The sequence below is a fragment of the Athene noctua genome, chromosome 5 (assembly GCF_965140245.1).
Source record: "Athene noctua chromosome 5, bAthNoc1.hap1.1, whole genome shotgun sequence".
NCBI lineage: Eukaryota > Metazoa > Chordata > Aves > Strigiformes > Strigidae > Athene > Athene noctua.
Genome location: NC_134041.1, coordinates 11329817 through 11357183, shown reverse-complemented (window position 1 = coordinate 11357183; position 27367 = coordinate 11329817). Strand labels below are relative to the sequence as shown.

The following is a 27367-nucleotide window of genomic DNA, read 5'->3' as shown; positions in this document are numbered from 1 at the left end:
GCTTGTCCAGAGTAAGTTCCACCAGCATTTTTAGAATTAAATCACGCTATCTTGTGTCAAGAGTGGCAGTCACGCCCACCTGCTCACATCCTCACCTTTATACTGCTCTCCCCTTCAGCATGTGCATTTGTGCTACTACAAAGTAAAGAGAGAGTTCAAGACAAAAATAAGCACCAAGAGCATGGAGAGATGAGACTTCTTACAAACAACTCACTTGGACACAGTGCTGGCACTGGCTCTAGCATGGCCTGGTTGTGGAGTCAAGGGGAAAAGTTTTGTGCAGTAAAGTTTTTTGAAGTTGCCTCAACTTAAATTGTGCAAACTGGACACGCCCAACTTCAGCTGAATCTGGTAGAAGCTCAGGTTCTCTTACTTCATATAAACCAGTTTACTATAAAGGTACTAGCAACCTCTGTTGTGGTATAACCCACAAGAGAGATGTATTTTCTTGGAATTTTCACAGTGAGGAGTCATGAAGGTATTCAGCACTATCAAAATTTTACTCGAATACTTGGCAGAAAATTTACTCCATACAACACATTGCCTATAGCCTTACTGATACTAAATCATTTGGGTCCAAGTTCGGTTTCTTGGAATACAGGCTAGGGATTTAGAGGATTATCCCTTTCCAAAATGTAGCATATAGAAACTTCAGCATAGTTTAGTGCCTGCTCTTGATCTGTTTGTCCCCTCTGTTTGTGAGAACAACTCAGAATTCCTTCTTCACAGCTCAGTAGGTCTGTGCACAATAACAGCTGGATTCTGTCAGCCTGAGGGCCAGCCAGTGTCAATAGCATACAACTGGTTATGATCAGCCTGAACAGCCTGCAAGAAGCTGTTCAACGTGCCAGACCTATTTGTTTGGCACAATAGAACACAGAATTGCAAAAACACAAGATACACCTTTTTGCAAGGGGAAGGGAAGGGTTATAAAAACTGCAAGGGACTTTCTGGGTTATCAGAATGTATGCTGCTTTTATAGGTAGGCTCTTCAAGTCTCTTCTGCAAACGCTTTAAGCTCTGTCTTCAAAAGCCAGAGGGATTTGGAGAACTCCAGTTTAGGCTTCTCCCCTTCAAGCAAGATACTCACATTACAGCAGTTGAAGGCCAGCTGGAGGAAGTCAGGGGGACAGTCTCCCACCATGTGCTGGAAGGCATCATAATCTAATCCAAAATTCTGTACAAAAAAACCACAGCATAGAGATATAAACAAAGTCTCCTATCTGGCCCAAAGCATCTTCTTTTCAGGGGGTCCCTACACTGAGTTATTGGGAATAACCATGAACACCATCTCTCAGCAGCTACATACAGAGGATTTTGAGAAAACTTCATGCACGCTCTGAACTGCAGCATTCCCAACAGGGATTACTTGATACAAGATACCTGTAAGATAATGAGCTGACTTCAAAAAGCCCACACTTCTTCCTGGACTCAACTCCAATCCATTGCACTTGAAATGCTGCCCATGTGAATCTGGAAGCAATATCTTATACTGTGATATTTCACCATGGTGACTTTCACAGTGTAAATTAACAGTCTGCTATAGAACCAGGGGCTTCACCATGATGAAAATTTCAATTAAAATGGTTAATTTTTCAGTAGATGATAGACTGGTAAAACAGATCTCTTATTTACTGCAGTTCAAGACCTAAGAAATTTTGCCTTTTCAGAACCAGAGTCGGATAGACAATTTGGAAGACCCCCCCAACAGAGGGCCAAAAGCTGCCCTGCGTAAGGGACTCAACCAAAAGTCAACTGAGGAAGGCAAGAAGTATCTTCTTTGACTAGTTGATTCTAGCTCAGATCCACAGTGCTTAGCACAGTCTATACAAAAATAAGGGTGAGCTTATTTTAGCTGCTGCTAACACAGCTCCTGCCCCTTTCACAAGGAGGGGCTGCTTAGTGGATGCAGTGTGCCAAAAGTGCTCTGTTCTGAATCTGGCAAGAAGTCTACATGAGCTATCACTCTACAAAAGGAAGGTCACTGCAATGCTCTCAATGTTCTGCCAGTTAGGGGCAGAAAGGATTTCCCATGAGGATTGCAGCTGGACAGTCTCTGTGAAAGTGTCTTCAATGGAGCTTCTTACAATAACAGTACAGAAGAACAAAAGCCTTTTACAGGCTATTTTTAATGTAACACCTATTCATCGTATCTTTGGCAGCAGTGCCAGAAGTTCTAAAGGCCAGCCATTATCATGGCATACTTACCACCTCCCACCAATGTTATAAACATAACCACTTACCTCTGTGCGAGGGAGATAGTCTGGATCTGCCTGTATTCTTGCTATAATCTCACACAGAATTATACCATAGGAGAACACATCTGCCTGAGAGAGAAAAAAAAAGTAGCCACATGGTTCAGCTATGAATACTCAGCATTCTTATCTGCCACTGAGTTTCTCCTTACCCCAAATGTTTATCATGAAACAACTAAACCAACACCACAGCCTTAAAACACCAAGCAACTGCATTATAGCTAACACTTTCCATGTGAAGAAACACATGCTCACAGTGAAGCATTCTTGTTGCACAAACAGCAATGATAACTTTAAAACTCTTGCAAAAAGAAAAACACCCCACTAAATCACTCTTAAATCAGCAGTGTAAAAAAACCACCACACTTTAAAAAAACCCCTTCCTTGCATAAAGAACGGTGAAGTTGCATTTGATGTCTTACAGATGAGAGTAATTAAAAACATAGCCAAAACATGACATACCTGTATGTCACTGTGGTTAGAAAATTGGGTTTAGAATGCACATGATCACAGCTTAGTCAGAACATTAATGCTGTTATGCTCTTTTTAAGAAAAATTACATTTTTCTCTCCTCACAGTTCAGTACCTCTGGAGAAAACAGTGTCTATCCCATAGCCTGAAATCTCTAGTAACACTGTATACCAGTATCAATTTCCATTGAAATTTCCATGACACTTAGTAATCACTTATCTAACTAGCCCGGAATTGCACAGTTCCTCAGATTTCCACCCACCTGAATTGATCATGTAATAAAATTTAGGGAAACATGGAATAAAAGTCTACAGAGCAGAAGCTGGCATCACTCATCCCTTACATATCAGTCAGGTTTATAGGTCACCTTTCATGCTGATGACTTATGAGACTTTCTTTTTCTTTAGTCTTCCATGTCCTAGGGTTAGTGAATAATGTGGCACCATAGATTTGGGTACTTTATTATTAATTTGGGTCAACTGGAACTCTTAAAAAAAGCTTTGAAATGGTAATTATTACATTAATTACTGAGGTAGCTACTGCTTTCCTGCAAGTTAAAAGTATCACCAATTAAATAGATTATTGATTACTACCTATAAAAAGGTACAGGATGTGGGCTTTATTATAGAAAAGCTGCACCTGCAGGGCTGAAGTACACAATGTTAGACATGGGATAGAAAATCCCATGTAAAGAAGAGCTTGATTGAAAATACTATTTCTAAAATCCTGTGTGATCTGATCCTCCTCTGAAAGAAACATTTACCAATGCCACAAATAGGAAAACTTAGAAATACTTTTGGAGAACATTTTTCTTCAGGTATCTTGAGAATGTTGTTTGTTTTTTTTTTAATTTAAAACTGTACAAGTTTACATACAAACTTTTTATTCCTACCCAGATTTCACTAACGTATAGTCAAGGAAGCAATCTTACTACGTTTCTCATGAGACTTCATTAAATTGTGTTAAGTCAACAAGCCATTACTGTATTTCTGCATGTGGGGCATTTCAGAATGAAAACAGCATAACAGTGAATAATGATAAAGGTATTTAATCTTATGCCATTAATTACTGAACTCACATACTCCTTTAGTCTGAATGATCTACTGAGTACAGTAAGGTCACAAATGAAAATAACAATTCTAACATTATGGAAATTCTAAAACTTGTATAAAGCCATTGAAGAGAAACATCTGACTAAAGTCCACTTATATCATGTGCCTTACCTTTTCATTGTAAGGTTCATCTCTGAGAACTTCTGGTGCCATCCAGAAGGGTGAACCCACCACTGGTAACTTCTCACTATATAGATATGGGATAGATGGAGGAAGGGTGTAGGGGGAGAGAGAGAAGAACACTCAGGCACTGCTATTATCTTTCTAAGTATCTGCAGAAATTTTCACCAGAGGGAAGTTGATGTAAATGGGTTCCATAACATACTGTATTCTACACTGGTTTCCTACTGGAGTCACTGGAACATTCAATAGCAGGTGGAGAAGGTGAAAGAAGAAAGCTTCAATAAATTAGTCATATTCTACTTCCAGTTTCTAAGTGCCTGACCACTTTTTTTTTTTTTTTTTTTTTTAATTATTTTAAGGTCACAGCTGTTCAATAGTTTTGGTTTCCACAGTCTTGGCAGAGTTGGCTCCTTCATCTATGCATAGTAGGGTTTGTGGACATCAGTTTCAGGCTAGATATCAAGTTCTCCATTCATGCAGCAAGACATACAGGTATTCACCCCTACATGTATACCAATAAGCAGCTCTAGAAAGTATTCAACACTGACTGCTTGCAAACTGTGTTTTTAAAAAAAAGTCGATGGACCAGAGGAATCTTTTAATAGAGAAAAATTAGAAGTAATCAGAACAGAGACAATTTGAAATATCTGTAATGTTTCCACATGGCTGAATACTGGCACGTTAAGAAAGGCCTCCAGCTTGCCACCCAGCTGACCTTGAAGGAATACCTTTTTTTTAAAAAAAAAAGTCTTTGAAGGCCTCAAAATAGCATGGCTTGTTAGTCAGCAAACTAGAAACCACAAAACTGCATTTAAAAATGGATGTAAGACTAGATCAAACAAAAATGGTGGCTAATTTAACATTATGTTGTTTGTTTTAGTATCAAGTTTTATCAGTTTTCAGGGCATCTCGACACTGGATATTAGGAACCATCTTAAGGCACCTGTGATGCCTTCCTGATTTTGTGATGAATTTGTACAAACAGCTGAAGCTTTCAGCACCTTAAAGGGCAGAGATTCCACAGGAACGTACAAGATACACATTGGCTGCACTTATCAGTAGTTTCAATATTAAGATGTTCACTTTGTTAAGCTTTTAGATCAGTATTTCATCAACATTAATGCAAGCCTTCAGACCTCCCAAGGTATGGTTTTAGGATATGTGCAGTTTAAAAACAGTGCGTAGCTGAGATCAACTTTTATTGTTTTCTTTGTAGTCAGAAGAGCTGGAAGGCTTTTATTTTATGCAGAATTACACACTGAACAAAATCTGACAGCACATTTCACAGTCAGAATACTCTGAAATACACAAGGCAATATACAGAGAGAACAATGAAATCCTTGTCCTTGATCTCCCTAATGGAGGAAAGACAAAAGGGCCATTTCCAATTGTGACAATAGCTTGTGACAGTCTCCTGTGCATTCCTCAAATGATTTAAGATTATAATTTCATCCTAGGGAGAGCAAAATGGTGAGCCATTGTTAGACAGTAATTTTAATATCTCTTTGTTATAAACCTGGATTTTAACAACCTGGAGATTAAAGAGAATAATACTGGAATGCCACTGAATATCGTTTGTGAAAATGGCAAGAAGCTAAAGTTGTTTGGAATCAGAGGACATTTATTTATTACAAAATAATACCAATCCAGAATGCTGGACAGTATTTTTGTGTTTGCTTTGTTGTGTTTTTTTTTTTAAACCACAACTCCCAAGTACCTGCTTAGAAGATCTACTGAAAAGCTTGAGTAAATTTTATACTCACTGAAGCATTTTTGAAAGAATAAATGTCACCACTAATTCTATCAATATGGACAGTAATTAAAGCTAGAACATTTTGGTCATCCAGCCTGCAGTTCTAGACTGAAGATATTTTTTCAATTATCAGAATGCAATAATGGCTGCAGGGATCTGGCTCATTAGATCTCCTGGCCTGCAATCGCACTGCAATTCTCGCTATATTTTGATTAGTTCACATACCTGTGATCAGGAATTTTCTCTGCTAAACCAAAGTCTCCTACTATTGCTGAGTATCCGTTCTCATCATGTTTTATTAAGCAGTTCTGGAATTTAAAAACAAAACCAGAAAAGTTATTGTCTGGGCATGAAACCCATATACCATTCATGTTAGTTATTTTTAATCTGGAACAAGACTACAAGATATTGTTTGTAAAATGTTCATCTATGAGAAGCTTTTGTCTGAAAGCAACCACCCTTTTCCCCTACCCTCCCCCCTGCACAATCACGTGTCTGTCAAACTTAAGATGCTGCAAACAGCCTTACACTTAGTTAATAATCCACTTAAAAACTTGCTGTGAAAGCAGGCAGCCACAGGCAGCACCCACCCGCTAGGTTCCAGCAAGAATTAAGATGATTTAGCTCCCTTACTGCTCAAGTATGCAATACATGCTGTTCACTATGACACCTTACATTTTCTCTTTACAATTTGCCTGTACCTGACCAGAATACAAGATCAGAGCAGACTCTAAATACCTTTGTATATTTTGCTACATTAACTACTAAAGAGGAACTCACTGCTTTGCAGTAATTTTAATCAGAAAATACGAGATATGACGAAGTTATATGTGCTTTTAAAGTCTCAAATAGAATTCTTTATTCTACAGTACATCATAAAACATGATTGAAGGGAAAAGGTGTCAATCTTTTTCTTTCAGATGTGCCCTCCAGTGTCAGGAGGGAGGGCAATTTAAGGACACAGAGATAATTCTGGTCTGACAGCATCACATCACATGAAAGGTATTATTGATTTCTTTGTTACTTATTTACAACTCTGAGAAATATTCTTTGTTTCACTACCCCATCTTTTCCCTTCTCACCGAATGAATCAATAGCTGACTTCCCGGTTTTTTTCTGTCCTGCAATAGGTGGAGCAAGACAGAGAATTCATGCCCTTACCACATGCCTTGCTCTATATCTTTCTGCAGGCAGTACAATAGCAGTGACAGGCAGCAAAACCACTGCTGACTCCTACAGAGTGGTACCCTGCATTAATTAGCTAAACAGCAGGAAACACTTTCTAGCTTTATTGTGCTTGGATGTACAAAAGCCCCTCGCTGACCTCGGAGCATTAGCTTGTCTGTATAATGCAACTACCAAGAAAAGTGAGTCCCTTGTCTAAAAGATCAAGTTCAGGTCATTGCTGTTTACATTAGTCAGAGATGATTGTGGCTCAGGCCATGAAGTGAGTTTTCTTCCTGCCAATTAAAAGGTTAAGCAAGCTGCTCCTGCAATCATGTAAAGAAAATGTGTGCCAGCCTCTTGAAACACATGCTGGCTCCTGAGATGCAAAGTTTTATTTATTTAGCATGACTCAAGTATAATAAATAGAGTTAGTATGGGGATTCATAAACATGTACCAAGTTAAATCAACCATGCTTGTCCAAAGAGCAGCAAAGCTTCTCAGTTACGGGCTTTGTTATCTTTTATCAAAGAGCACATTCATTCAGCTTGCCTCTGTTTAAACATTCGGTCACTGTAAGTGGACTTAAAACTGAGAAGGATAAAACTTTTCAGAAAAATCTTGCTCAAATGATTCAGACAAGTGGAATTTCATTGTGTACCACACAAACAAGTCCATGAGAACACCAGACATTTTGCATTGTACAAGAATGACGGTACTATTTTATGCAACAAAATGTCAGGTTATTTTCTGCCATAGATTTCTCAGCAATTAAAGATGATTTGTAATTTGACTTTTTAAAAAAACCCTCTATGATTCATAAAATAACTAGTTTTAAAGTCTAGATTTCCTTCTTGCATTACCTTTGTCTATTTACATTTTGTTCATTTTGAGTAGGAAGACTACAGTAGTTCATTTTATCTTCTGGTTTTTGTGGATAAGGGTTATTCTCCCTGGTCTCCAAAATTTTAGGGGAACACATTAATCCAGATTAGGAACTATTTTCAACGTAACTAAAAATCTGTAGAAACATTTCTACCAACCTTAAGATCTGCGATAATTTATAGGGCTGTTTTGATATCAAAAGGAGTTTTAAATGCAACATCATCCTGTCAGCAATTTTTCCTTCAGCTTCTTACCAATATACAATCACATCCCATTAGACAGCAATACATCACCAGCTGAAGAGGAACAATCTTACCCCCCACCAAGCCCCAGGCAGTCTCAGCTCTCAGGTACACAGCACCAAACTGTTATACAAGCAGATTATTCCTAGATAAATCATAAATTAAACCAATAGCACATCCAATCTATATGCCAAGTAATGCTACCTGATAGCTCCGAGCTCCTTCCCAGATGAGCAGGAGCCACCTGCAGCAAAGCAGGGCTTCCTTTTAGAGCAGGCCTTTCAAAAAACCAAACACCTGCTGCTGTGGGATCCAGAGGTCCTGCAGGAGAGGCCAGTACACCACGACAAGGCAACGGAGGAAAGCCTAGAATAACATTTCTGCTATAAAGTACTGATCAATTGTTCTGCTGTGGTAGGCTGCACAAGGTTAAATGACATGAAGAAGGAATGTAAACTATTCTCTCTCATTAGCAGAAGTTTGTCTTTTGCCTGCATATGAAGAAATATGAGTGTGAATTTAAATTCATTAGAATACATATTCCAATACAAGAGGGTCTTTTTTAGTCACACTTAAATCAGACATGAGGAGGTGATATGCACCAGACAAAAAAATGCCAGTGTCACTACAAATACTCACTGTAGCAAAACTAAACTATTTAATTCAACTGGTGCAATTTTTAATGTAACTATGCACCAATTCCCTGGAACCCAGAAAGGATGGAAGCCTATTCCAACCAACATCAGCAATAAAACTCTTCTACAGATACTAGTGTGATCAGACATCACCTTTCAAGCCTGTACTGCTCATTCATCAGGACAAAGCCTTGCAGGTGACAATGTTTCATTCCGTGCTGAGATTCTCCAAGTGTTCAAGGCCAACCCTCAGCATCACCATACTACTTCTCCACCCTTCCCACCCTAGTAAAGCCATTACCCAACACTGCACCAAATCCACAGCACAGATGGTTTAGATAGCAGATTTAAGACGCAATTCATGAAAAGGTGACTTACACAGCCCACAGTAATGGGTAGTTCACGTGCACTCAATGAAAGTGCTTTTTTAAGCATTCGTATTCTGCTGCCAAGACAAATTAGGACCAAAAAAGGGACAAAGCTTCATTAGAGACTAAAAGGTTGATAAAGAGCTTTTAAATTTAAGCTAGAGGTGGTATCTTAGTAGGAAAAGTACAATAGAACATACTGCACTGTTTCTTCTGACAAAGTGATATTTCTTGGTTTCTACAAGAAAGAAAATGGGTTTATCAATTTGGTATGAAGAAGTTTCATTAATGAATTTTGGCATAGAGATACAAGAATTCAAGCCCCTCTCTAGTGCAAAAAGCCTCTCAAGAACTGCCTATGAGATGAAATGCCAAGCAGCTTTACAATACCAGCTTTAAGAAAATGCTTTCGACTTACTATTGCACTATTTGGATAAGATGCAAGTTAGTAACACATGACAACCTTCCCAAGCTTTCTATTTGGGTCTCTACAGACAGGGATGTTCTTTCCTTTGGCAGCTCATACAGTCAAAGAGGGCAGTATTTGACTTCAGTTGGGCTCTCAAGGGCTTTTTTTCCCTGAAATGGGAACCCCCATTGGTCCTTCCTGAAGCAGACTCTTAATAGAAGCAAGGAGCTCTGTACATGAGCCCTAAAGAGTTAACAGAGCTGTTTATGCAGAGACAGATGTGAAAGAACATAAAGCCCCCTTTGTGTGTTACAGGAGCTTAACATCTGCTTTGCACAGCATAAGCCTACTAAGACAAATGCAATATTCTACTCTCCCTTTTACATAAACAAAACCGAAAATAGACTCAAGAGTTTCAGAGTTAAAAGTAAGTTGCTTAGAAGAAGAAACTCCATCGTTTTATTTTACAATATGACATAGAAGCTAAACTCCTCAGAGATTTTATTGCACTCCAGAAAATACAGGAACGCTACTGCAGTGCCATTTGCAACCCTCTGATGACTGTTACTGAATTAAAATACTTAAAAGGCCAATTGAGATGTATCAGCTCTTTTTAAAGTGCTATCCCCTAGGCAAAACACCATTGACAATTAAATGTACAACAGGAAGCTTACAATACTAGATACCCTTTTGAAACTAAAACCATTCTGTTTAAGGGACAAGCTCTATTTGGGTCCCAAAGTACCAGTAAAAGTTTAGTACTACGACTATCATCTGAAATAATAATCTGTAACAGCTAATTTTTTCAGTGTAAGCCCTCTCCTGCAGTGCAAAATATCCAGGCGAGAGCCTACTCTAGCACAAAGGGGACCTTACAACCGCAGCAGCAAGTATGAGACTTATCAGACAAAGGTTCTGTTCACTGCTTGATTTTGTTTTATTTTGTGTTAAACAAGCAAACAGCATACAAGTTAGGAAGTTAGGGTATGTCACTTTCAAGCCCAAAGGCAGTGAATTTATGTTATATCAGATAACACACAGTAATTGCTTACATGCATGATTCTGTCCTGTAGTAACTGAGACTGCTCCTCTCTCAGTGAAAGAAGGGTGAGCCATTACACATATACTGTGAAGTGAAAGCAGATGTTGGCAGGAATACACACACGCATATATATATATATATGCCTAGAGATTAGAATTTCTTCATAGATTTTATCAACAGAGCTCACAATGTTCCCTAAAACTCCTCACAACCTACTATTGATTATAAGACCTTGTTTTCAATTGTACATAATTCTGCAAAGCTAAAAGGCATTTGTTTGGGGGCTTGCCTGTTTGTTTTTAATCAAGAGCTTTAGTAGTGGGTTTTTGGGAAGGGGGTCATTCAGCTAAGACAATTCAGCTGCTGGGGAGAACAAACTTAGGATGTGTTACAAGCAAATTTTGAAATAATGAAAATAAAAAATCCTCAGAAGTATTAGCCTATGTTAATCATACCATATTTGGCAGGTTCTCAACTGGAAACATTGATGAGATCTCTGTCTGAGATATACCTTTTGCCACCCCTGCAAAAAGTAGACTGGGACAGGACATATGCTGTGTAAGCAATTTGAAAGAGTGAATAAGGTGACAATATAGAGCAGGAGTCCAAGCTAGGGGCTGGCAGGGACCAAGATCAGGGTCAAGACACATTCTTGAGAGGGGGAAAAAAAACCCAAAGACTGTTACGAGGATATAAGAAGCTGCAGGTCTAGCAGCAGTGGTGGTGGTGAAACAGAGCTAACCTGGAGCAGCAGAACAGGGGGAGAGCTAGAAATAGCTGAACATACTAAAGACCAGAACGCAGAAAAATAGCTTGGATAAAGCATCAAGGAGGTGCACTAGGTAGAGGGTAACTGCAGTCAGCCAGACAAGGAGATTGAACAATAATGTTGGGGGGCAGGAACAGGGAGCAAAAATAAGAAAAGCCTTTGAACAAGGATGGAAGGCCTGACCAGAGACTGGCATTATACACTAGCAGAAAGGACTGGATAGTCACAGAGTAGACATGATCAGTCTTTAAAAAAATGAGCAGACTCCTAGATGTTTACTTCTCACTGTCAAGGAGTCTCTCTTGTTCCTCTCTATATTCCTGCTCTGTAGCAAAGGCACACAATGTGTATTAGTAATACTAATTAACAGTAGCAATAAACACTAATTAAAAATACTTCATGTATTAGTTACTGTATTTGCTAAAGCAGCAGACACCTCTGCCATGAACCTCAAACTTCTAACCCTGCAAATGAGGTTCATAATGCCATTGTTTTTTCCCAGCTTTTTTTTTTAGATTTGTGGGAAGTTGAACACAACATACACTACATCAAAAACTTAATATTGCACAAAAGATGGGATGTAAAACTTCCTGGAAGAACTTTTATTCTTCCCCTTATGCATATAGAATATATTAAGGTAAAGTTCTTAATCACATGATGACAGAGTTTTCCACCTGGTACCCATGTCTCCGTGTGCACGCAATGTATTCACACTGACAGCAAACTGGGGCTGTACGTAAAACACTCAGACCACTATTTTCAGGACTCCATCCACCCTTGGCTCAGAAACAGTAGGGTGAAAGATAGGCTGGGAAGAGATGAAAAAGAAAGCCTGCACTGATAATGAAGGTCTTATGTCTTGTGGTCAAGACTACTGCTGTGTTGCCCCAGGATCTGGACTCTGGCCTTCCTCAGCATCACAGGAGGATTCTGTGACAAGGAAGCCAGTTTAACAAAATCTTTCAGAGATTGTTGCTAATCTTGTGCTTTCTCTGCCTCCAAGGGTCAAACCTGACTATTTTAGAAATGCTGTAATGCTTCCAACTGCCTCAGGTCAGTGAGCATATTGCCTTGAACTTAAACATGTGTAAAATGCCAAATACTCCAAACAAAGTCTTAAAACACATACACAATATTCACCAATACTCTTACTTTTATCTGTTCTGATAAGGCTCAGTTTATTCATCTCCCTCATCACAGAGATACTGTAAGAATTCACTGATATTAGGGAGTCACTGGTATAAACTGCCAAGGAAATCAACAGTACTTCTAGGGCAGGGTTTGAATACAATGCAAATACAGTATAAACAAGGTGTGGAAGGAACTCTCTGTGTAAGTAGTAGGATATTTATTTTGAGGGGTGAGGTACAAAAGGATTTTGATATATTCTTTTTACACTTCTTCCCTGTGCCTTCCCAAACATTGTTATTTTAATTGTAGGTAACAAGAGAACGTTGCAAAAACAAGTCAGATTAAGAGAAACTTTATCACAATCCACTGGCTCCTATTGCAACACCTCCAGTGTTTCACATCATGGTTACTGTTTTAATGACTGCATGTTCTATGAATAAGACTTTCAGAGTTAAAAATTCATAGCCAGATCTCCTTGAGAATCACTGAAAGATAAAGAAAATCCTCCTGATTCCAGGATGCAAATCCTCCTTGTGCACATTACAACGAGCCCCAAATAAAAAACAATTCACAGGGCTTGCAGTGATATGGATAGGGGACAGGGGATGAGCCAACGAGGCTGGTTGTCATAACCCATCTATGGCTTAATCTCTGCATAAATCTCTTTATAACAAGACAAAAGCGAGGACACCACCTTTATTGGTTTACAAAATGTGCAAGTCACCCTCCCCACACACCCACTATCTGCAGGCTGGAAGCAGCCAATCTGACCACTCTTCACATTCTGCCAGATTCACATTAGGCTGCGGCTATCAGTCAGGGGAGAACCGCTGGATCAACTACAGCAGCCCAAGCCCAGAGCCCAAGGACTGAGCTGCTCCTGACACGGGCACATGCCAGCTGTCTGGGCAGCACACTCTCTTCTAACAAGCACCGCCTCTCTCTCTATGACAAAAGGGCAGCAGGGAGGGCACCAGTGGGATGTCAGGGCTGACATCCCCTGTGGGCTGCCACATCGACTATACTGGCCTACATCTACTCTTCTCTACCATTCTTCCCTCGGGCTTTCTGCAGTGTCAGTGCTGTTCTGCTACTCCCCACATGGTGCAATTAGGAAGAGAGATCACCCTGCTGTATACTAATTGTCAAAACCACTTATTTTTCAATCTTAGATTGTCAGGGGACAGGAACTTTTCCTTCTTTAAGTTTTTATGCATCCAGTACATAGACACATATAATGCTACTGTCAGAGCAAGACAACTCCTCTGCCATAACTGACAGAACAAACTTGATGTATTCATGCCACCTGCTCCAGGAAGCTGAAGGAATTAAAGGTTTGCCAGAAGCAGAAGGCAGAAATACGGGTCTAAATTAATCCCAAGTAATTTTTATAGTAAAATTCATATTAGAGGGATAACTTGCAGTGGGCTATTGTGTTAAATGTAGTAAGTAAAGCATGTAGTCATTCCTGCACAGAATGTCTCAGTTTCATTCTGCTCATAGTTCAGTCAAGGACAGCAAGTTTCTTTGCAGAATATCTCACTCTTCCACCATGCAAACTCAGTGTCTGTTTAGCTTTTGCAGATTTCTAAATCCTTGTCTTTGTGTTTATTTAATAAAGCCATCAATTACTGAAGTTTACCAAAGAAAGAAGGACAATATAGAACAGTATTGACTCTGCCCTTGCTCAATCCAGCTCACAAGTTCTCTCCTAAGGAAAGAGCCCATCACATTTTCCTTCAGCTTGCTCACACATCGACTATTTACTAGTACAAATGAAGGCAACTCATCCCACCACCAGTACAAACCTGGTAAAATACAAGGCATCTTTTCAAACAGTAGTCAAAAGACACAGTCTGAAAGTTGAAAATTTTGGTGACAAGTTTTTGCTATGGTTATCATCCTATTTTTTGTTTTGGAACAATATAACGACTTTTAAACCTAGCCAGCCAGCAGGGCAAACATTTGCCCAAAAGGGGAGTCATTTGCCCAACAGATTTATTTTTAATGTATATTTCATAAATAATACACTAATAAACTTCACAAGTACTTGGGTGTTTAAGGCCAGGTGTTTTATCTACCTCCCTTCCCAAAGAGAACAAGCAAGTGCATACATCACCTCAAACAATTTAAAAAAATAAATTGGAAAAAAAAAAACCACAACACCACCAACCCCCCAAAAAACAAGAAACTGGAAATGAAAAAAGAAAACCCAAACCACCAAGAAACAGAAAGAAAAAACAAAAAACAGAATATAGCTGATGTCTTTAACTTTTGTCCTGACAGCTTCCAATGTGTCCCACACAGGTATTATACCTTTAGCACTAAGAACCACCCAAATATAGCATAACTGCCAGCAAATTTTTAGTGTTTGGTTTGTTGTTTGTTTTTAAATAACTCTTACTACTTCCTGTAGCCACCAATAAGTTCGCTATTACAGTGAAATCATGCACTCCTCACAGCCAGTATATTTTCTAAACAACTGACATTCAACAATAGATAACATTGAAGCATTGGTAGGGCAGCTTTGGAGAGTGACATACAAAGCTTTGAACAAAAGGCATTCACAGAGGTCTCAGGAAATGAATTTTCATATGACTAGCCATAAGAGTACACATTATGATAAATGCTACAGGCACAGAGCTCTCCTTAGTTACTTTGGCTCTGTGCAGTAACTCAACCTCCTCACTCTTAAAAGGTACCGAACTGGGGGAAAAAAAAAAAAAAAAAAAGAACACCAAGTTATCTTTCCAGTTATTTTTATGCACCTCGTCTGCACAGTCCAAGATGACTGAAATGGAGCTGAGTATATCATGTCAAAGCAACGTAACTCCAAGTCAGGGCATTTTTTGAAAATTTTATATTCTTCCTTGCAGAATTCTGCACCTTTCACTTGAAAGGACACCCAAGGAAGTATTTTATGACTTCACTGAAATACTTTTCACCCACCAGTTGAACTATTTTTTTCCCCTATTGGCTAAATGCACATTCTTCATTTGTTTAACACTGCACTGAGGTGGCTTTAAAAAAACAAAAACTGGACGGAGGACTGGTAGTCAACTTGCATTTACAAACACACTGTGCCACTGTACTGTGTTTTTATTTTTAAAAACTGTTCCTAATCTTAAAATAATAGTTCTTTTAGGCTAAGATAACATTCTTCTGAATGCCTTTGATTGAAGTGGCATTATGAAGTCTTCCCAAGAACAGTTTTGGAGTAGTTTCAGGTTGCAAGTCCCCAGTGAGCTTAAACTAGCTCCAGACAACAGGACAGGCAGGACAGCAAAGCCCTTGGCATAGGCTGCAACGGCCGGCAAGAGCCAGTGTGAATACTGGGGCAATATGTTCACAGAGCTTAGTGCTCCTATGTTAATATTTCTAGATGAGCTTGAATTAGCTAGCTACTTCCACCAAATAAAGTCATACAAGTTGTCACCAAAGCAGTTCAAAAGAAAAATCTATGTCCATTGAAAACTCTGAAACTGAAATATCATTCTGGAGGAAATTTTGAAATTTGAAAATTTTAAGTAAACTGTTTTGAGTTTACTGGCTTTAGAAATGAAAGAAATATAAACTAGGATTGTGGACAACACAATGCTGAATTAGTAATGAAAGGTCACTCTTCCTGATGAAGATGATTTGTTAAATACATGGGGAAACAAAAACAACAAGGAGATTTTAAAGTGTGATTGTAAAAAATTTCCACAATTTGGGTTCTTTATATGATTGACCTGTTCCAAATGTTAGATTGTTATGCTTAACTATCCAGGGATTTAAATACTTTACTGAACCATAATTCAGAACTAAAAAAAAAAATAAATCTGCAGCTGCTTTCTGAGAAATCCTAATCTAAACTCATTTAAGGAATGGCCTTCCTTCAGAATAGTTATTTCTCCAGTTTCAATACAAACTATCAACATATTTTGAGGACAGTTTTAATCCTATAAAGTGTATTTCAATTTGTTTCTCAAAATATCTTAGATCATACCTTCTATATTAGCAGTTCTCTGAGATGGAGGAGAAAGAACCAACTAATCAGTTACAGTACCTTCATTAAAAAGTTCCTTAATTTTATAAGCAGTACCTTGGATGTAAGGTCTCGGTGGAAAATGCCTTTATAGTGAAGATAACTGATTCCCATAGCAACATCATATGCCAGTTTCACCCTCACTGTCCAGGGCAGGTGCTGGTTACTGTCTAATAGCTGTTCCAGGTTACCACAGTTGATGTACTGAAAAGACAAAGCAATATTTGTAATTAAGTTCATGTATTGTCGGGAATGTAAAATTCATCATTACACAAGCATCCTCAGCTCAGATACACATGAACAGCTGCCTTTTTTTTTTTTCTTTTTCTCTTAAGGGCTAGGCAGGCTCAAAGCTTGCAAATCAAGAGAGGCTGAAAAGGTCTCCCTTCACCACCTGTACCAACGCATTTATGTCAAAGCTGCATACAACAGCCATCACTGCATTAACTCTATGGTGTTTAAACACCGGTATTTAAACAAACCCTTCAGCAATACCTGCAATATAGTATCACCCTCTCATTTCAGTGTGAGGAAAATAAGGGCGAAAGGGATGAAGAACTGGCTCTCATACAGAGTAAGTCAGCAAAGACAGGGCTAAGTATCCAAGTGTAGGTCACAGAGCCTGATCAGATTCCCAGATATTAGTTCCCTAAACTGAGGCAGCATCAAAGAAAAATATTACAACATGTTGTTGTAAGTAATATTTTTTCACTGCTGTATCTACAAGTCCTAATCAGCAATCTGATTCCCACTGTGTTCAGTACCACATCAAGCCCATCAAATGGTAGCCCACATGGAAAGGGACCTATGCTAGGTATAAGGTAAATGCTACAAGAGACGGCGAAATGAAGCAGCACCCAAATGATGCTAAGTAATAGAACCCAGGGTTAAGACACGGCAGCTCCACTGCTCAAATAATCATCACAGCAAGACTGGGCTTATGCTTTATGTATAGACCCTTTATACCACAACAGCAGCTATGCCATGTTTGAGTAACTTGTTTCACCCCCAGTACCCTCACCAGCAACAAAGCAAAAAGACTAGCTCACCGTGGAAGGAAAACTTGGCAGCAACACAGTGACTTGTCTCAGGAAAATCCAAGCAAAGCAGAGATGATAATTTGCTCCCAAGCCTGGTCCAAGCATGTAACAGTACAGCAGGCTGCACCAACTATGCTCCCCTGTGTCAGACAGCTCTCCAACTCTTAAGAGGCTTTGCACTTTACTGTGTCATTCACCTGAACAAATATGTGCCGCCATTATCACTATAAAATAAAAATCATAACTGCGGCTCTTGTTATTCCAGAATCTTTGAACTTGCTAGTATTTTGTTGGGCTTCTTTGTGTCTTGGAGCCTGGAGCACAAGGCAAACATAACATCACACACGGTGCAGTGTGGATGTAGCTGATCTCCTCAGACTACGCTGTAGCAACGAAAGAGCACACATAAACCAGACTACTAGTAAGTCCAGGGGTCATTGTCCACCTCCTCAACAGGCTACAAAAATGATCTTCTTCCCTACAGTTAGGCCCTATCTTTTTCTGAGCTCACCAGTTAACTTAGAAAATCTTTTTCAGCAGATACACAAGTTTCACAAGTAATTATTTCACAAGGATAAATTGTTTGGGCAGATGAGGCGCAACCAATTTTAACCGCCACAGAGCTTTCCTGGAGAGGGCACCACAAAGCAGTGTGGGGCTCCACTGCTCCCCTAGGCTGGGAGCTGGGTTCGTCCCAGCCCACCAACAGCAGCACGTCACTGGCAGTCCAGGATGTGACCCCTCTCTCTCTCTCTCTTCAAAGCAACCTGGCTCTTATGCTAGGAGTTCGTGTGTCAGGAGTGCGCAGCAGCTCTGGAACAGGTCACTCGGAGGCTATGCAATCTCCATCCTTGGAGACTTTCAAGGCCAACTAGACAAAGCTGCCGCCAACCTGACTCAATGTTGGAAACAATGCTGCTTTGAGCTTTTCCAACTTTGATCTTTCTTTCTTGTTGCTTTTATTTGAACCTCTAAGGGAGCTAGATGACCTTGTAGAGCACTCATGGAAAAAAACCCGCTCAATATAACTAGATTTTTTTTTTTAAATCACAAGTTGCTAGCAGGCTTAAGGAAAAAATGGTGAATAAGAGTTCTACATTAACTTCTTATATATTCCCAGCCTCCTTGGAACAGTGTGAGCAGCACTTCTTATCCAGTTATGTTCAAATCAGAACAATATTGACCAACCCTGAACAGGCAGCACTAAAGCACCTAGCTCAATAACACAATCAAAGTGACACTTATCAATTATCTCAAACAATTCTACCTTACTGACTGGACAGTAACAGACTAGAGTATCCATATAGCACTATCATACCTGTATTCATTGGCAAGAGAATGTGAGGGGGAAGAATCACTGGCCTGGCTTTCTATTTTGGTTAGGGTTAAACTGTACTATACCATGACTGTAATTGCTCCAGAAATGCTAATAAATAGAAGTAGCAAGCATGAGTATTGATACACATACTGAAATGTGTCAACAGCTAGCTACTATTTTGAGCATGCCCATGTGTTCCTTTTCAATAAAGGAGGCTACTGACGTGATCCATTGCTGCCATATTACTTAAGTGCATCTAATACATCTATTCCCCCAACACCCTTCCAGTCAGATTGGCTTGCAGGGTCAATCACCCATCTTAACTGCAAGGACTGGATTCTAGCATGATCTGTGTGAAAACTGATATATGCAGAGGATACAGCATGCACGAGCTGCTAGAGCAAGAATCAAACCTGACTAGCACATATACAAAAGCCCCTAGGCCTCCTACCCAAAACTGCCACCTGGCAAGTGCTCAGCCTTCATTTATTAGAGATGCGAGTTCTGGTTTTGGATCTAATTTCTAGTGTAATTCTATGAAGCGCAGCAGGCTAATCATCACGTGAACAACTGAACTAAGATTTTCCTATAGACATCGTTAAGACTCTAGTGGATCTCAGATTTTAGCTGGCCAGCAGGTAATATTTGCATGCAGAGTCCTGAATTGTCCCTAAGGCAAGCACCACAGAGTTCATTGCTCCCTCAATGTCACATAAGTAATCCAATTCTTCAGTCATTCAGGCTGATAATGCAAACAGCCAGCCGATGGCCTATTTTTTTCAGAGCCCTTTAACAATGCCTTTTCGGAACAGACACAAAATGGTGTACATTATTTCCTAATTGTCAGTGCAACTGAAAGAAAAATACTCGTTCTCAGTCTCTTACTAGCACAAACCAGCTCTGTGTGGTAAGAATATCCTTAAGGATAATAAAATGCACCTCTCCCAAAGAGAATACTGCATTTTATTTTGTCCCTGAAACATTTCAGTGCTGGTACAGTAAGGCTACAGAACACACAGCATCTCAAAGCATTATTTTACTACAACAACAGCAGCCCTTGCATAAGTGTACAAGCAATCGGAGCAGGGATCTGATCGGGCTACAACAACGAAAGCAAAGGACACTACATTTCATACAGAGACCTCACAGCTAAATGGAGCAGTGTTCAGACCTTTTCAAACTCTCTATCATCAGGTTGCAGTGAAACTGCTACCCATTATTCCTACTGCGAGCTTTTTGTCATGTAACAGGATACCAACAGTCAGTTTATCTGGTTGCCAGAGTCCGAAAGTAACAGCTTTAGGTTCCTTATTTCTTGCATTTACAACTTAACAGCAAATTGAAAAATGGTCTTTTTAAACCAGTGTAGCTCACAAAAAAATTCTTTTCCTACAAATTTATCCACGGTAAAAGCTCATGTTTTGGTTGCTAGAATGAAGTTCAGCAAAACTGTATTTGCTACACCTCTTCCAAACCTTATGAGGAAAGAGGGCAATAGCTTCCTTGAAGGACAAGTTACCCAGAAGCTCAGCCAAGCGTAGGTGCTTTCTGGAACAAAGAATGTCAAGGAGGCTTCTCATACTACAGCTTAATGCTATGAAACGTAAAAGCAACAGTATACAACCCTTTCCCACACAACAGGGCACAGGGAAACTTAAGAACAGGATAATAGGATTGCTGCCTTGCAAGACACTTGCAGTCACATTATCAGACTCAAGCATATGAAATGAGGAATGGAATGAAATTCAGCATATAATGATACTTGCACATAGCATAACATGCTTAATTTCAAGAGACTAATACTGAACTTCAGCTGTCATATTTTAGCCTTCAAAATTCAAAATAAAGGTTTGAACACACTAATAAGAGAACTAGAAGCTTTTAAAGAAAGGCGCATCAGATTCACATGATTCCAGCAGTTATTGATCAAAAACAAAGACCAAATATAGCCAGGTCTGAGGGGGAAGACTGAAGGGAACTGCAAAGAGTTTTCAATGCTACTTTGAAAACCAATGCTGTTTCAATATGTAGGTCTAATAAGCCACTACATATTGGACAGAAAAGTCAGAAAAAAGATGACTTGCTGTTTACTCAGCTTTAAATGTCACTGCTTGCCATTTAAAAAACAACGAATAACCACAAGACACCCCTATATGGTAGCCCAAATATTGCCAAAGGCAACAACATTAAGTGGTTAAGAAAAGTAGGTGTGAAGAGTGCATTTAGGATTACAGACCAAATGAGGTAAGCAAAATATAAGAGCTCTGGGGACCCAGAACACTACAAGACAAACATTAAGATAGCAAGGAATGAATATACTGGAGAAGCCCAGTGATGAAAGCAGGCAGAGAAGCAGGAGAAAAAAGAAACTAGAGTCGCAGCTGTAGCATCTTCAGTTGGACTCTAAAGGGAGACCTGGAAAGCAAAATAATAACATTTCAGACATTGGTGACAGATGCACTGAAGCAGCATCAAAAGAGATACAGATTGCATATTTGTATTTCTAATGCTGGAAGTAAGAACACTACTAATAAAAGCTGAGATCTTTCCTCTCACTCAGCTTTCTGCAAAAGTGAAAAAAAAAAAAGCTTTTAAACCACCAATTTCATGGAGGACACAACCCAATCTTCAGTTCTCATATGTTTAACAGTCATCTGTCACACTCCACAGTCTCTAAGTGACTACTTTGCAGGCTTCTGGCTGCAAGACAACAAGCCAACATACCCTTCTGCCACAACTGGCATAATTAGCTACAGTGGGTGGACTGGAAATTTCCTCATTTCCCCCAACTGTTTTCATTAGCTTCAACTGTGCAGAACTGGAAAAGACAGTATCAGAATCTTCAAAACTACAATATGAGATACTACAAATTGATACACTGAGACTATCCGATTAAATTGATCTGGTTTTGAAGTTAGTTCATTGACATCCACTTGGTAAAAAAAAAATAGTCTAAAAATCTACAAAACCACCTCACTCAAGTACCTCTGAGCAGCAACCTTCCATTTCCATTAAATATCTAACACACTGATTGAACCAAATGAAATAAATTAAATATTAAAACTGAACAAGTTGGATGTTTAAATTTGGGCTGTAGAAGTATATTTTTGGACAGCAGGTGAACTAATGTTGCCAGGGAGCAAACCACAAGTACTGAAAGAGTCAGAACACGCAGGTGAAGCAAGTACATTTCTGAACAAAACGCAAACTTTTTCATGAGAGACCAGAGGGGCTCAACTGGCTAGGAAAAATAGCCTAATTGAAAGGACAGAAGAAAAGCCAAAAGTCTTCCTCTAAAGGCCACTTTTCTTTCCTGCTCCCCAGTTGCTGAAAATCAAAGGAAAAGAAGTCTGAAACCTAAAGTCAATTTCTCTTCTGCTTTTCAACCAATACAAACAATTCAGTTCTTTAATAAAAATTTGTGTATTTTCTTTAAAAGTGTTAACCATTACAGGATTAAAATAATCTTGTTTTTAAAAGTGTCAGGTATTCATAGAGGAGAGGGCAAGCTTCCTCATGCAATTGCCATGGCATAGTTACTCATCAGAACCCAGGACCAAAAGCCAAGAAACACAACAGATCTACCTCTGTTTCTTCTTCTGTGTCAGTTGTGGCATTGACTGATTCACTGGCTCCTCCTTCTAAAATGGCATGTACAGGCATGGCTTATTTTATAAAGGCAAACAAGAATTAACATGCACTAACTCAGGAAGGAGCTGTAATGAAAACCATTTGTTGCATTCCAAACACTTAAGTGTTAGCACGGAAAAGAATATGGCAAGATTTGTCTTCCTTTAATTCTCTACATCCAACAGCTCTTATGGACAGCATGCTGAATTTATCCCCTTCTTGTCATTCCATTCAATCAAAACTTAATGTTCACTTGCTTGCCTGCTGCTAGAAACAGATTAAGTAAGGCTTCAACTGCAGGCACATAGTAACAATGGAGAATTGCAACCCATATGTACGAAGGGTTTGAAATACTTCAGGAAATAAGCTTATTTTGTTGGAACCGGAAAACACTCCCAGTATATCTATACAAACTGACCTTGATAACCATTTTTCCTGTAATTATGTTAGTATAAACCAAAGAAGCAAAGAAGGCCTAACAAGAAAACCTGCATTTATAATATGAAATCACAACCATTTGGATTTTAATTAGAGCCTAGTTTCAGTGCAGATAAGAATCTGGGATATGGCAAGCTAGTAATGACAAATTAGCACACAAGCAGAGAAGAGAAAGTACCTTCTTGCTGACACAGGCAAGAGAAACAGCATCTCTACAGTAACACTTCTGTTAAGAGCAGAAGGCTCTATCCATAATGACAGCATTTTGAACATACTATACACTCAGTTCTGCCTAGAAGCAAACTGACAAGGAGACTCTTATTTAAATAAGGTCTTTCTCACCTTCCCCACAAAGACACCAGCAGTAGCAGCCCACAGATTATATGCCTGCAAGATTCCAGATACATAACCCATTTGCTTCATTTTCTGAAGTCTGTAAAACAGCTACAAGGATCTACTGAGCACAAAAGTTACATGACACAAACACGTCTCATGTACAACTTCGTTTAAATTCTATGCAAGGAATGATGGTTTTGAGCTGTTCTAGAGCGCTTTTCCAAGCCTCAACACTCCAGCTGTGCCATGATGTCCATTTACACTTGAGGGTGCTCAAACACTTTATTGGCAATTAAGAATGCACAAGATCCCCTATAATAATGGTGTGCAAAAGCAAACGTTAAAGGAATTTTCTTATACAACTTGTTTTCCGGATGGTTTGGATGGCTGACAAGTGAAGTGAAATGAGGAAGTGAAGCTACAAACACTTGTTAATTCAAGAGTATGTTTCCTGGGGTCCAGGGTGAAGCCGGGGGGGGGGGGGGGTGTGGGGGGTGGTGAGAAGAGAAAGTACTACAAACAAGCTTTTACTGCAAAACACACAGGAAAAAAAACCCAGCCAAAAAGCTAAAGGGCCAGCATCACAGCATCTATCTGGATTGTGTCTCTTCATACCCAAAAGTAACAGGAAAATTTAGTCCTCAAGACAGTATTCAGTTCTCCCCTTTCCCCCCCTCATACCACTTTCATCTTCTCACTCTAACCTAGACATATTTCTAGTGTATCAGAAAGCAACTGTAAGAGAATTGCAGGGCTTGCAGTTCAAGAATATTTTTCTCAATGGCAAGTTGTCCAGTAGGCTTACAATGAGTGTCAAAACACTGATACTAAAAATCCCTCCCCCAGGAAAACCCACACAACACACACACACCCCCCATCCGCATGTGTGCGCCATATACATGCAGGGAAGGGAGAGAAGGAATGAGACAATGGAGCTTGCTGTTTGTAGTTCAACATTTATCTGCCTCATATCTTACTCTCTACTGTCCCTGAGACATTCTAAGGAGGAAGAGGTTACCACCAGCAAGACATTTGGCAAGCCCTCCTCAGAACACAACTTATTTAGATGCATCTATCTCAATTAAAATAATAAATTAAAAAGGTTCCTTGTGCACTATTACAGGCTCTGAAATGAGTCAATCATCCTCTCATCCTCCTACGAGGGAGGAAAAAAATTAAATCCAACATATACCCTGAGTAACCCAAAATTAAAAAAAAAAAGGGGGGGGGGGGGGGGGGGGGGGGGAGAGAGAAAAGCAGCGTGCCCAGGTGGCCAAGAAGGCCAATGGCATCATGGCTTGTGTCAGAAATACCCCTCTACTCAGCACTCGTAAGACCACACCTCGATTCCTGTATTCAGTTTTGGGCCCCTCACTACAAAAAGGACACTGAATGACTCGAGCGTGTCCAGAGAAGGGCAACGGAGCTGGTGCAGGGTCTGGAGCACAGGTCGTACGAGGAGCGGCTGAGGGAACTGGGGGGGTTTAGTGTGGAGAAGAGGAGGCTGAGGGGAGACCTCATCGCCCTCTACAGCTCCCTGAAAGGAGGGTGCAGAGAGCTGGGGATGAGCCTCTTTAACCAAGGAACAAGCGACAGGACAAGAAGGAATGGCCTCAAGTTGTGCCAGGGAAGGTTTAGATTGGATATTAGGCAGCATTTCTTTCCAGAAGGGGTTGTTGGGCGTTGGAACAGGCTGCCCAGGGAGGTGGTGGAGTCCCCATCCCTGGAGCGGTTTAAGAGTCGGGTCAACAGCGCTGGGGGATCTGGTGTAGCTGGGAACTGTCGGTGTTAGGTTAAAGGTTGGACTGGATGATCTTCAAGGTATTTTCCAACGAGACAATTCTGTGATTTTGTGAAAAGGAGGTTTAACCAGAAGCTTTTAAGATCATTCACAGGCATTTAAGAAAAAGGCTAGAATTCAAAAGCTTGCACATCTAGAAGTTCTCACTGAAATAACTGGTTGCTCATCAATTCTGATCTAGTAGCTGCATGCATAAATATAGACTGTGTGCCTGAAGTTAGATTCGTATTTGCAAAGTCTTGGCTTCTGTCTTTACATGAGGATTTCTTTAGTGGTTCTGATTATAGTATTTTTCATGTCTGAACTTTCTTCTCTGTGAGAACCCACCCTTCTCACCTAACCACATACTGCAAATGCATCTAGCAGTTTCCTTGTGCCTTCAGCACAATGGAGTGCTTACACAAGTTGCATTGCTTGTCTGTTTTTAGTAAAAGGGGAGACTTTCTCTGTAAAGTTATCCCCAACATTTACCTGGTCATCGCCAACCCATAGTGGGTTTTTAACTGATCTGCCAGCACTTCTCTCTTGAGAGAGTGCCTGTAAGGACAGCTTGCATCCTCCATAAAACAACACTTCTGTTTCCCACAACTGAGCTTTTTGAGAATCAGTTCCCCCCTTCCGTAAAGCAAGAACCCACTCGAACCTCTCATTTATTATTCTGAACATGTACATGATAGGAAATCACTGTTTAAAAAGGCAAATTGGTCAAATCATATCAGGCGTACAGCCACAGGAAAACACACACATACTCAGTAATTAAAGCTTCCTCCTGTCCTCAGAACAAATGTTGCAACCAGGTACAGCAATATTTAACTTCCTATCAAACTGAAGCTATGCCACAGGGGCCCCTGCATTCTGTGAGGCTAACTTGGTATAACCAACCAAAAAAATTAAGTTTAAAAAAATCCTCTATTGTTTAGTGTTTTTCTGGAAACTCTAGGTCTTTGATCACTGTAATCAAACAAGATGGTTTAGCTTTCATTCTTGAAAAAGTAAATAGCCATCAGATGTAGGAGCAAAAAAAAAAAAAAAAGATCACCTAACTTAAACAAGGTCCTTTACATGCTTTCCAAGAAGCTGACTTTTGATATTTAAGCACTCAAAATTGCAAAGTTACAAATCAGTCAGACTTAGCTGAAACTCCTGTGGAGGCCTGTATCATTTTTACTCAATAAAGAACTAAAGGGTCAAGAACACCACATATGCCACAGCATCAGGCTGCAAGAGTATGAACTGAAGATGGAATTTCAGCCAGAACACTAAATTTCCTGCCTCCTGTCATTGAAAGCCAGGCCCCCTTGTGTGATTTTAAATGGACTTTTTTGGTATGTGCAGCACATCAAGCTGTGTTTGGGACTGAAGCCTTTTTTCCTTTTAAACTAATTCACAAAAATATTTGGTTCCCAAGGAAAATAATATAAACAAAGTAAAGAATATGTACTTTGTCTCAACTTCTGTGAAATAACTTCACTGTCTCAGACACAGTGCTTTTTTGTGTTACAAAATAATTCACGAAGCCTTAAAGATATAGCATAGAGTTTAAACAGTGTGACATTTTCCAAACGCTACCCGCCCTTTTCTACAAGCTTTTTAATCTGTACTTACTTTGAGCAGTCTAATTTACTTACTACATGTACCATGTTTAGATTTAATTTTGCATCCACTGGTGCATACAGATGAGTCAGGTTTACTTCCACCTTTAATCAGCCTAACTCAAATCTCATGTACAGGGTACAGTGATGGGTACCAGAGTCTGCAACACTTCAGCTGTTGGAATAACCAATCATCTAAGCTCAGGAGAAGTGCCTACAGCATCATTTCAACAAAAATGAGATGTCTTTAACTGATAAAACAGCATTATGGTTCTCACATCCTTCTAACCCTCACTCAGTCTTTAAAGAGTTGATAATCTAGACTCATTACTAGAAATGGGATTTTTTTTTTTTTTCCTTTTTCATGCACCATTTCAAAATATATAGTTACAGCAGTCACCCCTCTGCCCAAACCAATACAGTTGGATAGTCCAATATTCTCCAGTTAATACTGCACCAGGGCACGGCTGCTTTTAGAGCTACCTATGCTTCTTGACAAGAATCAATGGCACAGGAATGGGTCTCCCATTCTGCAAGCTGGGAAGTGTCAGATATATTAAGCCTTTCGTATGTAGATCTCTCAAGTTGAAGGGAGACATGCTGTACTCCTCTAAAGAGAATGAATCCATGGGAGAAAAAGGACACTGCTTTGAAGATGAAATAATATGATGCCTTGTATAGCACAGAGAAAAGATGAGGAAGATGGGGTAAAACTTACCATCAAGCATCAATCTACATTTGCTGAGAGTGCATTCAGCCACTTTTTATAAATTAAACTGAGAACCTAAGTGAACTGTTACAGCAAATCTGAAACTGACAGTCCAT

General features: G+C 39.6%; 1 protein-coding gene across 1 annotated transcript in view; it reads right to left on the bottom strand.

Moving 5' to 3' along the window:
- Positions 1-27367, bottom strand: part of TESK2 (testis associated actin remodelling kinase 2) — an 82493-nt gene that overhangs the window by 9569 nt on the left and 45557 nt on the right. Inside the window, exons 5-9 of the mRNA XM_074906308.1 lie at positions 16445-16591; positions 5940-6022; positions 3950-4025; positions 2244-2327; positions 1091-1177 (exon numbers count right to left, since the gene is read on the bottom strand). Coding sequence (XP_074762409.1) covers positions 1091-1177; positions 2244-2327; positions 3950-4025; positions 5940-6022; positions 16445-16591 — 477 coding nt within the window. The remainder of the gene's footprint in view (positions 1-1090; positions 1178-2243; positions 2328-3949; positions 4026-5939; positions 6023-16444; positions 16592-27367) is intronic.